Source organism: Acipenser ruthenus, chromosome 21 (genome assembly GCF_902713425.1).
Source record: "Acipenser ruthenus chromosome 21, fAciRut3.2 maternal haplotype, whole genome shotgun sequence".
NCBI lineage: Eukaryota > Metazoa > Chordata > Actinopteri > Acipenseriformes > Acipenseridae > Acipenser > Acipenser ruthenus.
The window spans coordinates 20,480,857-20,494,076 of record NC_081209.1 but is presented as its reverse complement, the minus strand read 5'-3'; the positions used below and the strand labels follow the sequence as shown (position 1 = coordinate 20,494,076).

The following is a 13,220-nucleotide window of genomic DNA, read 5'->3' as shown; positions in this document are numbered from 1 at the left end:
TGCTAGGGATTGCTTGATTATACTAATGGCGATGGTGCACGATGTGCTGCTAGGGATTGCTTGATTATACTAATGATGTGCTGCTTGGGATTGCTTGATTATACTAATGATGTGCTGCTAGGGATTGCTGGATTATACTAATGGCGATGGTGCACGATGTGCTGCTAGGGATTGCTGGATTATACTAATGGCGATGGTGCCCGATGTGCTGCTAGGGATTGCTGCGACTAGAGGATGAAAGGGATAATGTAGCTATATTAACATGAGCTGTTTTTCCTCTCTGTCCTGACTATTATGTTCTGTTAAATGTATATTCTCTTGTTTCTCCATATCTCTTGAAACACGTCTGTTTTGTTTTCCTCCGACTTTACGACCTTTCAATCCCATCTGCCCAATAATAATAATAATAATTACTATTATTATCATTATGTATTACTTAGCAGATGGCCTTATCCAGGGCGATTTACAATTGTTATCGCAGTACAAAGTATTGCATTATAAAATATCCCGTTTTTACTATGTTTTTGTTAATTCCATACACTGAACACTACCAGTAGATCTTCTTATTTTTTCTCATGTTTCCTGAATTCTGGTAGAAGCACACTTACTCCACAGCCTTTTTGTACACTTCAATTGCACTGTCTGTGTCTCCTTCCAGTAGATAGATCTTCCCAAGCATCATGAACGTTATGTCATGTTTATTCAGCTGCAGAGAACAATTCATCATCTCTTTTGCCTTTTGAAAAAAAATAAAAATAAATAGGTCACTTTACTTAAAGGATGAAAAGCTACTGAATTAAACTAAATGTGTTTGTTATAATAATTTAAATATGCTAGGAGTCTGGTCCATAAACCCTAGCAAGAGTTTGTCAAAATGTTGTATTTATTCTTTTTTTTTTTCATTTTTTATATGGCTTCTTTTTATATGGTATTTTTTTAGAACCAATATTGACAGTGTATTGCTAGTGCTTTAACTTCCAGATTACCCTTTTAGAAAAAGTACACAGTATATATACCCATGCAATAAAAAATATTTAAAAAAACAGTAGGACATTCAACTTCATTATAGTACTTACATGTTTAAAATCCTTCAGGTACATATAGCACACACCAAGATTATAGAAAACCTCCTGCATTGAAACAAAATAAAATATTATAAACTGGTAAGACATCTCTGCACGATAGTGCAGACACTGATAGCAGCAAGTGTCATTATGCCATTAGGTTTCACAGTGATCAGTTCCATTATATCAAGGGTGAATAAACCCAGGTCTGGGAAGTAGATGTGATCCTCCAGTATTCTGAATCCAGCCCTTTGACTTCATCTGGAGATGAAAGGGAATTATTGCATAACAACTGGTTTCAGAGGGACATATATAAGCCACTTGACTTTATATGGAATCTTTGCTTGAACCCAGTTGCACAGTTAGGCTGGACCGAAGCACAGATTCGAATCTAACCCCGGGTCTGACCTAAAATCATGCACTTATATACTTATGGCTCAAACCTCATGGCAAGTTTTTAATGAACTGCATGCCTGAATTGCTAGAAACGAAAAATGTGAACATTATATTTATTGGTGCTTAAAAGAAAAAAAGAGTCTGGTATTTAACAATAAATGCTGGTTTACCCAGTAATAGAAGAACATAAGCATCTTACCCAGTCATTCTGATTGAGTTTAATGGCCTCATTGTAAACTTCAATGGCAGCTTTGTGTTTACCAAGCAGAAACCTTGGAGACAGGCACAACATGTTATACAACAAGTTATACAAGAGAAATGAAAAGAACAAACTCTTTTGACACAGTATGGCTCATCAGTTTACATTTATACTTACAGTGATCTGGCCACTTGTTTTAGATTGTCTGGACTGTGGGGATTGAGAATCGCACAAGTCTGAAAAAGCTCCAGGGATTCCTGAATCTTCCCTTCAAGACGGAATATTAAAGCTACAAGACAACATACAATAAGCTTGCAACATTATGCCCAGCATCAAGGCGTATTGTTCACTATTTCTTATGCAAACTTGTACTGGTTTAGAACATTCTGCTATTCAGGAAAAAAATAAAATAATTTTAATATGGTACTGCTTTTTTCCATACATGTAAGTACATTAACTCATCAGAAAAGATACTTGTTTGAGATATCAAGCATTGAAAAAAAATGGTATTGCTGTGTTTATTTCACTCATGAGGACAGCCATGAACATGAATTCCTGGAGTAACGGCAGTACTTTATTTTATAATATTTAATATAATATGTTGGATGCTTGTAGTAGTCCTTAAAGCACGTGACTGATATGCACAGGTGTGGTGGGATTTGGGTTCTAGCCCCAGCTTTAGTTGACCCAAACTCCATGGAACAAGCCCTTGTGAAGGTTCTTGCCATAAGGTTGGGTAATTTTCAATTGTAAATGAAAATGGCACAAACTGTAATATTAGGCTCACCTTGGACATAAACAGCATATTCACACATTCCCTGGGACTCCTGTAGCTGTTCTTTGATAATCGCCTAAAATCAAGAAACAAAATAAAAATATTAAAAACTTAACCAATGAAAACTACAGTCAAATCTATATTCTTTGCAGACACTTGGCATGTCTGAATTCATAAAAAATACATCTCAGTAGGAAAATGTCAGAAATGAGATTGTGTGACGTATCAATTGATGTTGTACAACAGGACTTCCAAGTCTCATGGGGGAAGCTTTCAGATTGTGATCAAACATTCCCAGGGGGTGTCCAGATGAAGGGGAGCTGCCTACCTGCCTGCCTCCTGGAATAGATCTCCGGCTCTTTTTAAGCTGAGCAAGGGGCAGGCCACCCAGCAGGTGTGATTTCCTGTAGGTGGCATCTGAGGCATTTCAACAGTGGCAGGGATAAACTGGGAAAGTAATCACCATAATACAGGCCACCATGTTTTATTTATTTATTTATTTTTTAAATTAGGATAAAATAATTCTGATGGTGGTTTATACTGTATGTCATTTAGTCATGCAAACTAAAGCATTGGTTAAAGAAAATGTTAAGGAATAGCTATACAATAATCAAAACAGGAATTTCATTCATCATAAAAGAATTACATTTTGAAGCTGCTATATTTGTAGCAAAACATAATGTATGTGAATAATAAAAGCCCATGTCCATACGAAAGTGAAGTTGTTTTGAAAGAATAAATGCTCACCCCGGCACACAATAGAACCCTCCGACCCAAATCCTACGCTGTTAGCAATGACATTCAGCAATATAACTGTATATCCCCTTCAGACCACCTATATAGTGTGCTGTGCAATATGCAGGTCATACGGCTATGTCTGTAAAGGGTATACTACATTATGGGCTGTGGAAACATATTGGCTGTGAATAAATAGAAGCAGAATGAGGCATAGTAAATGGATTTCTGAAAATGATTTTCAGTCAGTGTAATCTGCAGTAATCTGTTATTGATATGGCTCAAAATTTAGCAGAGAACATGGCCAAAAACGCAAAAAGCATAGTAACAATTAAAATAAAACTAGTGAACACACAGAGGGTCCCTATAGTTTCACACTATATTAATCTATATTATAAAAACTATAATGTACAAAATTCACATTTTGATTGAGAATCCTAAAGATAAATTCAGATCAGAGGAGTTGTACTTCTTAAAAAAATAATTCTGTTGAAATGATAATCAGAATCCTCCCTGGGGAAAAGAACTCCCAGTTAAACACTGTAGACATGAAATACATTATGAATTTTAATGTAGGTCAATATAACCCTGTTTTTTTTTTTTTACTGTTGTTTTAATATTTGATTTGAATTTAATTACATCTGCTAAATTGATATTATTAAGGGAAATGTAGGCATGTTTGGTACGTGGAGCAAATTTGTCTTGTGCTATCTGTAACTTTCCAGTTCTTCACAACATTATCCCTTGCAACGTCTGAAAATTAATAAATCAGAGCCATCAGTAACATGGAAAAAATCATCAACATGATCCTATTTCCACTGTATTCACATGGAAAATGTAAGATTGACATACAGACTGACTCTGATTATCAATAACTTGTTCTAAGAAGCACATTTAACCACTATTGGACAAGCAGTTCTTTAGATACACTACAGCCCATCTATTATTAAAGATATACTGCACATCCCTCGATCACATGTATAATCAATGTGTGTACATACATACCGTATACACACAAACTGTAAATCCCAACCCAAACGCAGAGGCAGATAAATATACTCAGCATCTGGCTGCTTCATGTCTTAACGATACAGCACTAACACAAGCACACACCAGTAAAGCAGTCTCTTACCTTGCAGGTTTCATAGTCTTTTCGGATGTAGTGGAGATGGATCAGCCAGTTCCTTCTTTCAAAAATGGGCAGCACCGGTGCTGAGTGGAAGATATTAGAAGAGCAGACACGGCATTCAGAAATGATTCGACAGAGCACCTTTTCTCGTCGTGCCATGCCACACTACTCTTGGGTAATTCCACTCTCTCCACCTGGCTAGCACTTCTATCCCAGCAAACGCCTGTGAAGTGAAGAAGAAAAGCTGCACAGCTGATATCAGTACGGTGCAGCTTTGCAGAAAGGGCACCTGTTATTTCATCTGCTGTCAAAATTCTTTGCTGCAAGTCATTTTGTTTTTACCAGTTAAACATTAGAAGCTGTTTCATCTAGTACTCGCTCCCACCCACCTACACAAGGCTCACGTGGGACAGATTAAAGATTAAGTTCAGAAAGCTGGAGTTGAATACAAAATTCTTTCTTTTTATTTCTGGTCTCAACATAATCCAGGAGGGTGGCTGGTAAGCAAAACTATCAAAAGCTTTAATGAGCAGTTATGATAATAATAAAGGTTCATGCATGATTTACTTGATACAGACATTAGCATTGAGCATAAACATAAGCATAGCAACAGGGAACATTTCCAGAAAAATAATATTTTCAGTTAAATATTTGAACAGTGCTGAAAACATCTGTGGAGCAAACTTATGAAAGAGCAGCAGACATAATTCAGTTAAAAATACACAGTGTACTGCCTGACCATTTTCCCTTTTTTAACACCAGTATATTCTCCATGTGACACAATCTAGCATGGAATATGTGATTGCTGTGTTCTTTTGGTTAAAGACTGCTAAACACTGAATCTATACCCCGAGCACAAACAGAAGGACGTCTTATTGCAAGGTAACCTGTAAACACTACACCTATAAGCACTAGCAGAATGTGTAAGGTGTTTTATGCCATGCATTATTTCACAGTGTAAAGGTGTTGAACATTCAGATTTGCAGACAGAGGGGAAGATTCAAATAATGCAGCACCCTAGTTGTTTCCCTGTTCTATTGCAGAATTCAATAACCCTTTGTGCACAGCTGCAGTGTGTCGTTTTGCTAATGCAGTCGTATATTCCAGGAATCCTCCTATATCTGGCACTTTGATTAATTACTGCCATAAATGGAGAAAATCAATGGAATCAACAAGTATTGGGACGGTGCATAAAAGTCACAAAGGTGTCCAGAACTTGACCTTGATCCATGTGTCATTAAGGCAGCTGTATAAATATGCCACTACCTCTTTATATGGAGATGGCTCAGAACCCTCACAGCAATGTCATAGAGAAGAACACATTGTGTACTTTATCATTTTCTTTTAAATGCGGTGAAGCTGATCCAGTCCAATTACATTGGCAGGCTTCAAAGACACCTTTGAAGTCTGCTGGAGGTTGCTGAAAAACTCTGCTGTGTTTACCTTCTACAGTCAGGCTTGTGATTTGCAGTAACAGATGGCATTTCCAAAAGCTGCTCTAAACTTATAGAAAATGGTACATTTATTATTCCTCTGCCCGCAGCCGTTGTTAAGGAAAGGGAGAGTAAGGGAGAGGAAAGGATAAGAAAAGCAGCTGTATTTTGTAATTCTTCTTATAAGTTGTGTTATTAGTCTTTGTTGTTTGAATTCAATAAAGTACTGAAACATAATGTTGTTTTACAAGTTCAAGTTCACTCCATATGTACTCGACTGGAGGTTCCTGCCCCATCTGAATAAATGCCTTCCCAAAAACACAATTGAACCCTTATGGCAGCTGTTCTTAACACTGCAGTACCAAGTCTTTGTTTCAACCAGGAATTAAACAGTGGTTTTAAATCTGAATTGTTTTCCAGAGGACACAACACAGTCCTCAAAGACAGAGACTTTTAATAGTCTGTAGCTTCAGTGGTTTCTTGCTGCAACTCCAACAACACAAATGCTGTCTAATTGGGTAAGCGCAAAGAACACATATTAGCAAAGAAAATTGGTACCTACAACTGAATTGCAGTATATATTAGTCATGGTCAGCCAGTACCAATTAAGATTCTACTAAAAATGTAAATCTGAAAATGCTCTCAGATACAATGGCAATGGCCTGGATTTTCCACTTTCCTTTAAAATACCTCATTCTAAGGGACATGTAGTATATATACAAATGTATTTGTGCAGATTAATATAATAATAATAATAATAATAATAATAATAATAATAATAATAATAATAATTTTCACCTACGGAAATATGGATCACACATCTGAATGTGACTGGTTTTAAAATTATTTACTCTGCTGGCAGTATAATGCCATTGTTATTGTTGTGAAAGAGACAGCCGTCTGGTTACCAGGCAACTGGCTGCCCCTGGAGTCCTACAAGCTGCTGGAGTGTAAGAGAGAAGAAGCTCTGAGTGGAGGAAGTGGAGGCACAGGCAGTGGAGAGGAGAGAGGAGAGGGGGGGGGTTAAAGAAACTAACACAGGTAGACAGGATGGGCCAGACGATGAAACAAAGACAAAGCTTGAAACTGTTTTACGAACAACACAAAGAATATTTCTGCATCACATAACTACTGTGATTGTCTATGCTGATTTCCCAAGCTGACTTCAATTAAGACTAAATTGTCACCATATTGAAATCTGTTTTCCCTAAGTGCACTTTGCCAAGTCTGTGTCAGATCTGTAAACGATGTAGTGCCTAAATGGTGACATCATAGCTGAAACCACGTATAGGGTTATGGTACTTCTCTTGCATTGTGTTTTTTTCCACATATGCTTGACTGTTTTGAACTGACAAAGCGTGCCATTCAAAATCTAGTCCAAGTTCACATCTGTGTAGCAGGCAGGAATAATTTCTTCTGTAGCTTTGCCCCACTTCCCCTCACTGCTTCTATTTAATGTGAATATTTAGCAATGTTTAATAACGGCATGTATAACAGACAGGGATTAATCATTCCGGTTATTTTTACTTGGATGTTAGACATGGTTATGAGAGGGGTGAGTATTAAAAATAAGCAGAATGTGATGCCTGGAATAGAAAGGATACAAAGTAAATCTAAACAACAACATGAATGCATACTGGAAGTTAAGATCACTTTGATATATATGATGCCAATGTATATAAAAAAAACCTGTAATGCTTTACCTTGTTCAGCAGTAAGTAACTGTTCTGAAAGATAACTAGTTGGATGACTAATTAGCTTCAGTATCTTAGATATGCAGTATGAGCATACTCAAGTTTAATTTACTTTACGTCAGGTGTTTTGAGTGATCTTTCCTAGACTTATGTGTGCTCTCAAACTATTATTATTATTTATTTCTTAGCAGACACCCTTATCCAGGGCAACTTACAATTGTTACATGATATCACATTATTTTTACATACAATTACCCATTTATACAGTTGGGTTTTTACTGGAGCAATCTAGGTAAAGTACCTTGCTCAAGGGTACAGCAGCAGTGTCCCTGACCGGGGATTGAACCCACGACCCTCCGGTCAAGAGTCCAGAGCCCAAACCACTACTCCACACTGTTGTCATGTTAATTGTCAAATCTCTCAATTTATTTAACATTTTTGAATAAGTAGTTATTTAATCAATGTCATGAGAGACAAACGATCATGCCCAAAATGCAGGTTTAACATAAACATGCTTCAAACACAGGCAATTCAATGTGGTGTATCTGTGAATTCTACAAGATCAAACAGATGAACAAGCTCATAACAGCAATGCCACAACCACCTTCAATTGTGTGCTGTCTAGATTTGTATTAATTGTGTTCTGTCTAGATTTGTATTTGGGATTTTTGCAGCATGCTCAGGGATTATCAGGATGGCAAGATGCATCCCTACCAATATATTTTTCTTGCCGGAATAATAACTGAGTCTTACTGCTGCAGCTCCTGCAGAGTCTGCAAAGATTGATAACAGCAGGGAGGGAAGGCACAGCTTCTTTGTCCCTTTCCCAACGTGCTTCCGAATAAAGAAATCACACTAATTATGAAGTGTGAACTAGACTAAGGATTTACTGCTTTTGGATAGTCTATAACTGAAGCCAGCTTCCCTCCTGGGACTCCTCGAATTCCACTGTCTAGTGGGGACACCTGCTGGAAAGGGTTGGGATTGCAGCTTAACAGTCAGACTGTAGGTGTATGTTTTAGTAAAGATTTATTAATGTTACCCCTCAACCCCCTTTCTTAGTACAAACCAAGATGGACAATAACAACATTTTCAATTATTTTGTAATTGGCTATAAATGCTGAATGTTTGAACTCCCATTACATGTAACTTTCTCCCTAGTTAGTGGCTACTTTCAGTAGGCTTTTTGAACACAAGCTTATGAAGGCAGGAGAAAACATATTTAATCAAATCAAAACAGTTTAAAATGAGTCTAAACACAACACACTGCAATGAGGCTTAGTGAAATACACATTTAACTCAAGAGGCAAGGAAGAAGGAATGCCGAGTGCTAATACTGAAGGTAGATATGAACATGTGATATATGATATGAAAGCGCTTTGGGATCTATAGTTTTGTAACTGTGTCAATCCATCATGTCTTAGTTTCAAATTCATTTTTTTTCATTCTTTTTGGTAATTGTTTAACATGCTGTATTCCCTTTAACCTTGCACAGCTAAAACCAATTATAACACCATTCCAGAACACGAAATGCAAATATGGCCCTTTATAGTTGGCTGTGATAACACAATCCTGTTTCTTTCACCAGTGTACATGGTCTCCTTCATCAGTTCCTCTGGGAACTATTGTAGCTATTGGGAAACTAAGCCAATTTATTCTAATGACAATTTCAATGACAAATGACATTTTCGAGGCATCTAGCCATCAGTGCGTGTTTTATTTATTTATTTACTTTGTTTCAACACAATGCTTTTAAGTTTTTGAAATGAGAAATGAATACATGGTATTACTTTAGAAGTGTCTGCTAAAGATTCAGAGGTTTTTGAATACTGGACGTGTCCCACAATCTTGTTCAATCTAATACCAAAATACAGTATATATACTTTGTGTGTGTTTTTGATGACGTCACTGTTTGGCATCCTGTGTAAGTTACTGTAAGCCAAACCCCCAGACTCTTCTGTCTTTGTTAAACACTGTCTTTACTGTCTCCCGGATTTGACTGTTGCAAAGTTTTTGTTAGTATTTCAAAATGTACGACTATTGGCTATTTTTATAGTCCATGATGAAACACCTAAACATGCCAAACACAAGGTCAGAGTTACCAGGTCACTTCTACAAAATAAACTAATTATACAAGCATGTCAGTTAAACAGTTAAACAGTTAAACAGATAAACAGTTAAACAGATAAACAGTTCTCCAGACACAATCTCCTCCGTCATATCCCCTTTGTAGGCGAGTATGAAAGAAGAATCCTTTGTTTGGAGGAGGTAGCAGAGAGGTAAAGGCTGTGAGTAGCAGGGCGTGCTCTCAGCTAAAACGCCAGGATAGCTGTGCTTGGGTGCTGTTTGGGGGCTGTGACGTTATCCTGTTACAATTCCCATAGCCAGTGGAGTTCATATTTTTAAATCAGGATTAAAGACTTTTACAGTTTAGCCTTTTTAACTTGACTTCTTATTAATGTCCTGTTTTCTACACATATCTTGATTTTTTTTTTATTATTGATATTATTATTATTTATTGTTATTTAGTATTTTTTTTTGATACTGCATTCTTTTTTCTGTTTGAACTGGCATGTAAAAGCACTTTGAGATACTGTGGTATGAAAGGTGCTATATTAAATTAATTGAAATGGAAAAATTGATATGCAGCCATTTTGGGAATATAAACAGCTGATAATTGCAAACATAAAAACATACCTTTTTTGGAGCTAGGCTTCTTAACTTCAGTGGCCACAGGAAGCTGAAGATCCTGAAAAACAAAATCATCAAACCTTTTAGAGCTGTATTTCCTGGCTGATATGACATATTTTTCACTCCTTAGTACAAGCGGTGACACCTACTGGGAACAACAAGCCTTGAGCAGCCATTTCCATCTTAAAAAAATAAAAAATAAAAAATAAAATAAAAATTGCCAGACTTTCAACAGTAGGTTAAAAGGCTGAACTCTTCTTTGCTGTTTGGTATCATTGTGTGCACCACACTGAACATGGACCAGAGAAAGCAAAGGAGAGAGTTGTCTGAGGAGATCAGAAAGAAAATAATAGACAAGCATGGTAAAGGTAAAGGCTACAAGACCATCTCCAAGCAGCTTGATGTTCCTGTGACAACAGTTGCAAATATTATTAAGAAGTTTAAGATCGTGGAACTGTAGCCAATTTCCCTGAGCGCGGCCGCAAGAGGAAAATTGACCCCAGATTGAACAGAAGGATAGTGCAAATGGTAGAAAAAGAACCAAGGATAACTGCCAAAGAGATACAAGCTGAACTCCAAGGTGAAGGTACATCAGTTTCTGATCGCACCATCCGTCGCTTTTTGAGCGAAAGTGGGCTCCATGGAAGAAGACCCAGGAGGACTCCACTTTTCAAAGAAAAACATAAAAAAGCCAGACTGGAATTTGCTAAAATGCATATTGACAAGCCACAATCCTTCTGGGAGAATGTCCTTTGGACAGATGAGTCAAAACTGGAGCTTTTTGGCAAGTCACATCAGCTCTATGTTCACAGACGAAAAAATGAAGCTTTCAAAGAAAAGAACACCATACCTACAGTGAAACATGGAGGAGGCTCGGTTATGTTTTGGGGCTGCTTTGCTGCGCCTGGCACAGGGTGCCTTGAATCTGTGCAGGGCACAATGAAATCTCAAGACTATCAAGGCATTCTGGAGCGAAACGTACTGCCCAGTGTCAGAAAGCTCTGTCTCAGTCGCAGGTCATGGGTCCTCCAACAGGATAATGACCCAAAACACACAGCTAAAAGCACCCAAGAATGGATAAGAACAAAACATTGGACTATTCTGAAGTGACCTTCTATGAGTCCTGATCTGAATCCTATCAAACATCTATGGAAAGAGCTGAAACTTGCAGTCTGAAGAAGGCACCCATCAAACCTGAGACAGCTGGAGCAGTTTGCTCAGGAAGAGTGGGCCAAACTACCTGTTAACAGGTGCAGAAGTCTCATTGAGAGCTACAGAAAACGTTTGATTGCAGTGATTGCCTCTAAAGGTTGTGCAACAAAATACTAGGTTAGCGGTCCCATCATTTTTGTCCATGCCATTTTCATTTGTTTTATTATTTACAATATTATGTTGAATAAAAAATCAAAAGCAAAGTCTGATTTCTATTAAATATGGAATAAACAATGGTGGATGCCAATTACTTTTGTCAGTTTCAAGTTATTTCAGAGAAAATTGTGCATTCTTCGTTTTTTGTGGAGGGGTACCAACAAATTTGAGCATGTCTGTATGTAGATTACTTTAAACTTTTAACACCCCAGTTACTAATTAAAGTAGAAAAGTCCTGTGATCTGTTTAGTGCACATTTGGCAGGGGCCTGATTGCTTAAATTGATGGCAGCTGATCATTTCAATAATGTACCTAAACATGTGGCATGAAACCCAGGACTGGGTGCAGGACTAGTGTGAGTTACTAACAAGTGTTAAAAGCAAAATATAACCATAGACTGACAGGATCAACACAGAAGGGTTTTCCCATTTTATTGAATGAGGACACTAAAAACAAAGTGAAGAAGACATTTCTGCTAATGCGTTCATCAGTGCTAAAGGTCATAATTACAGGTCTGTATTTTATTGCTAGAAAACGTGTCTTCTACGCGTCACAGTAGATCTGCTATATTCTCAGTACTGGTTGATCAGAATAGTCTTGTCAGCACAGCAACTCTGCTTCAGTCTTGCTCTGCTACTGTTTGCACAGCAGGATTCTATTAAGCTTTACAATCAGATTATGGAACAGATTGTGAGGCGATTAGTGCGTGTTTCTATTCAACATTAAGCATGCTAATAAAAACAAATATATTTTCAAAGACCCAGCTACTAAAATGCAGTCGGAGCCTGTCACTCTTAACCAGACTGAAATAAACAATCTTATAAGGGGAAGTGAGTGTTATCTGGCACATGATACAATTGATAGATCGTTTCATTGAACATTGACTATGATTAGGCATGGTTCATCTTAGGTGCTGCCTGCACAGTCAAGCTATTCCCGGTATTTTTTTGTAATACCTTTTGTGTCATAAATTATACATCAGCTTTATGTTAAATGTTGTTTGGGGAAAAATTGAGTTTTTGATGTTCATACACTGTTAAGCCTTTTATACTAGTACTACATTCAGATAGTATACCATATTTTAACGTCACACTAGTTGCAAAAGACCGTTTCGGTCTTAATGCACAAAATATTAACAATGACAACAACTGTACATAAAAAGTACAATACGCAGCTGACTTCACAACCCTCATATTACTGTAAATGTTACTGTACGCCGATAGAAACCGCAATATGTATAAATAAATGTAAGACTGGATCGCGAGACTGCAGTTCGGTACAAATCACGGTACACAGAGTGGAATACCAATGTACATTCTCTGGGTGGCAAATGAATAACCGACTGTGTATAGAAACTGTTTTTTTTTTTTTTGTTTTTTTTTGACATGTCACCTGCTTCATCACACATACACTGTACTTATGACTAGTAATTTGTCTAAAAAGGGGAAGGGAAGCTGGGGTTTGTCTCCCACCAAATATCTCCCTTACCTTTCTACTTTATACAGAAACACGTATCCCCGCACACATTTACGTTACCTATCACTAAAAACTATTTTTAAAGCTGTGTTTTTATTTTTTCCTTACCGTTTGGGAATTCTCCTCCGCCATCTTCAGCCTGAACCCGACCACAGGAAGTTGTCCGTTACCAAGGTTACAGACACAGTACAACCCTACTCTTCTGGTTACATTTTTTAAGGCAGCTGATAACTGGTGTTTGGTTCGAAGAACTCTGGATA

General features: G+C 37.4%; 1 protein-coding gene across 1 annotated transcript in view; it reads right to left on the bottom strand.

The window, feature by feature from the left end:
* LOC117428185 (Bardet-Biedl syndrome 4 protein-like) overlaps positions 1-13,220 on the bottom strand; it is a 21,850-nt gene extending 8,630 nt beyond the window's left edge. Inside the window, exons 1-8 of the mRNA XM_058994989.1 lie at positions 13,069-13,220; positions 10,123-10,174; positions 4,302-4,381; positions 2,447-2,510; positions 1,837-1,948; positions 1,660-1,732; positions 1,077-1,130; positions 609-736 (exon numbers count right to left, since the gene is read on the bottom strand). Coding sequence (XP_058850972.1) covers positions 609-736; positions 1,077-1,130; positions 1,660-1,732; positions 1,837-1,948; positions 2,447-2,510; positions 4,302-4,381; positions 10,123-10,174; positions 13,069-13,092 — 587 coding nt within the window. The 5' untranslated portion in view covers positions 13,093-13,220. The remainder of the gene's footprint in view (positions 1-608; positions 737-1,076; positions 1,131-1,659; positions 1,733-1,836; positions 1,949-2,446; positions 2,511-4,301; positions 4,382-10,122; positions 10,175-13,068) is intronic.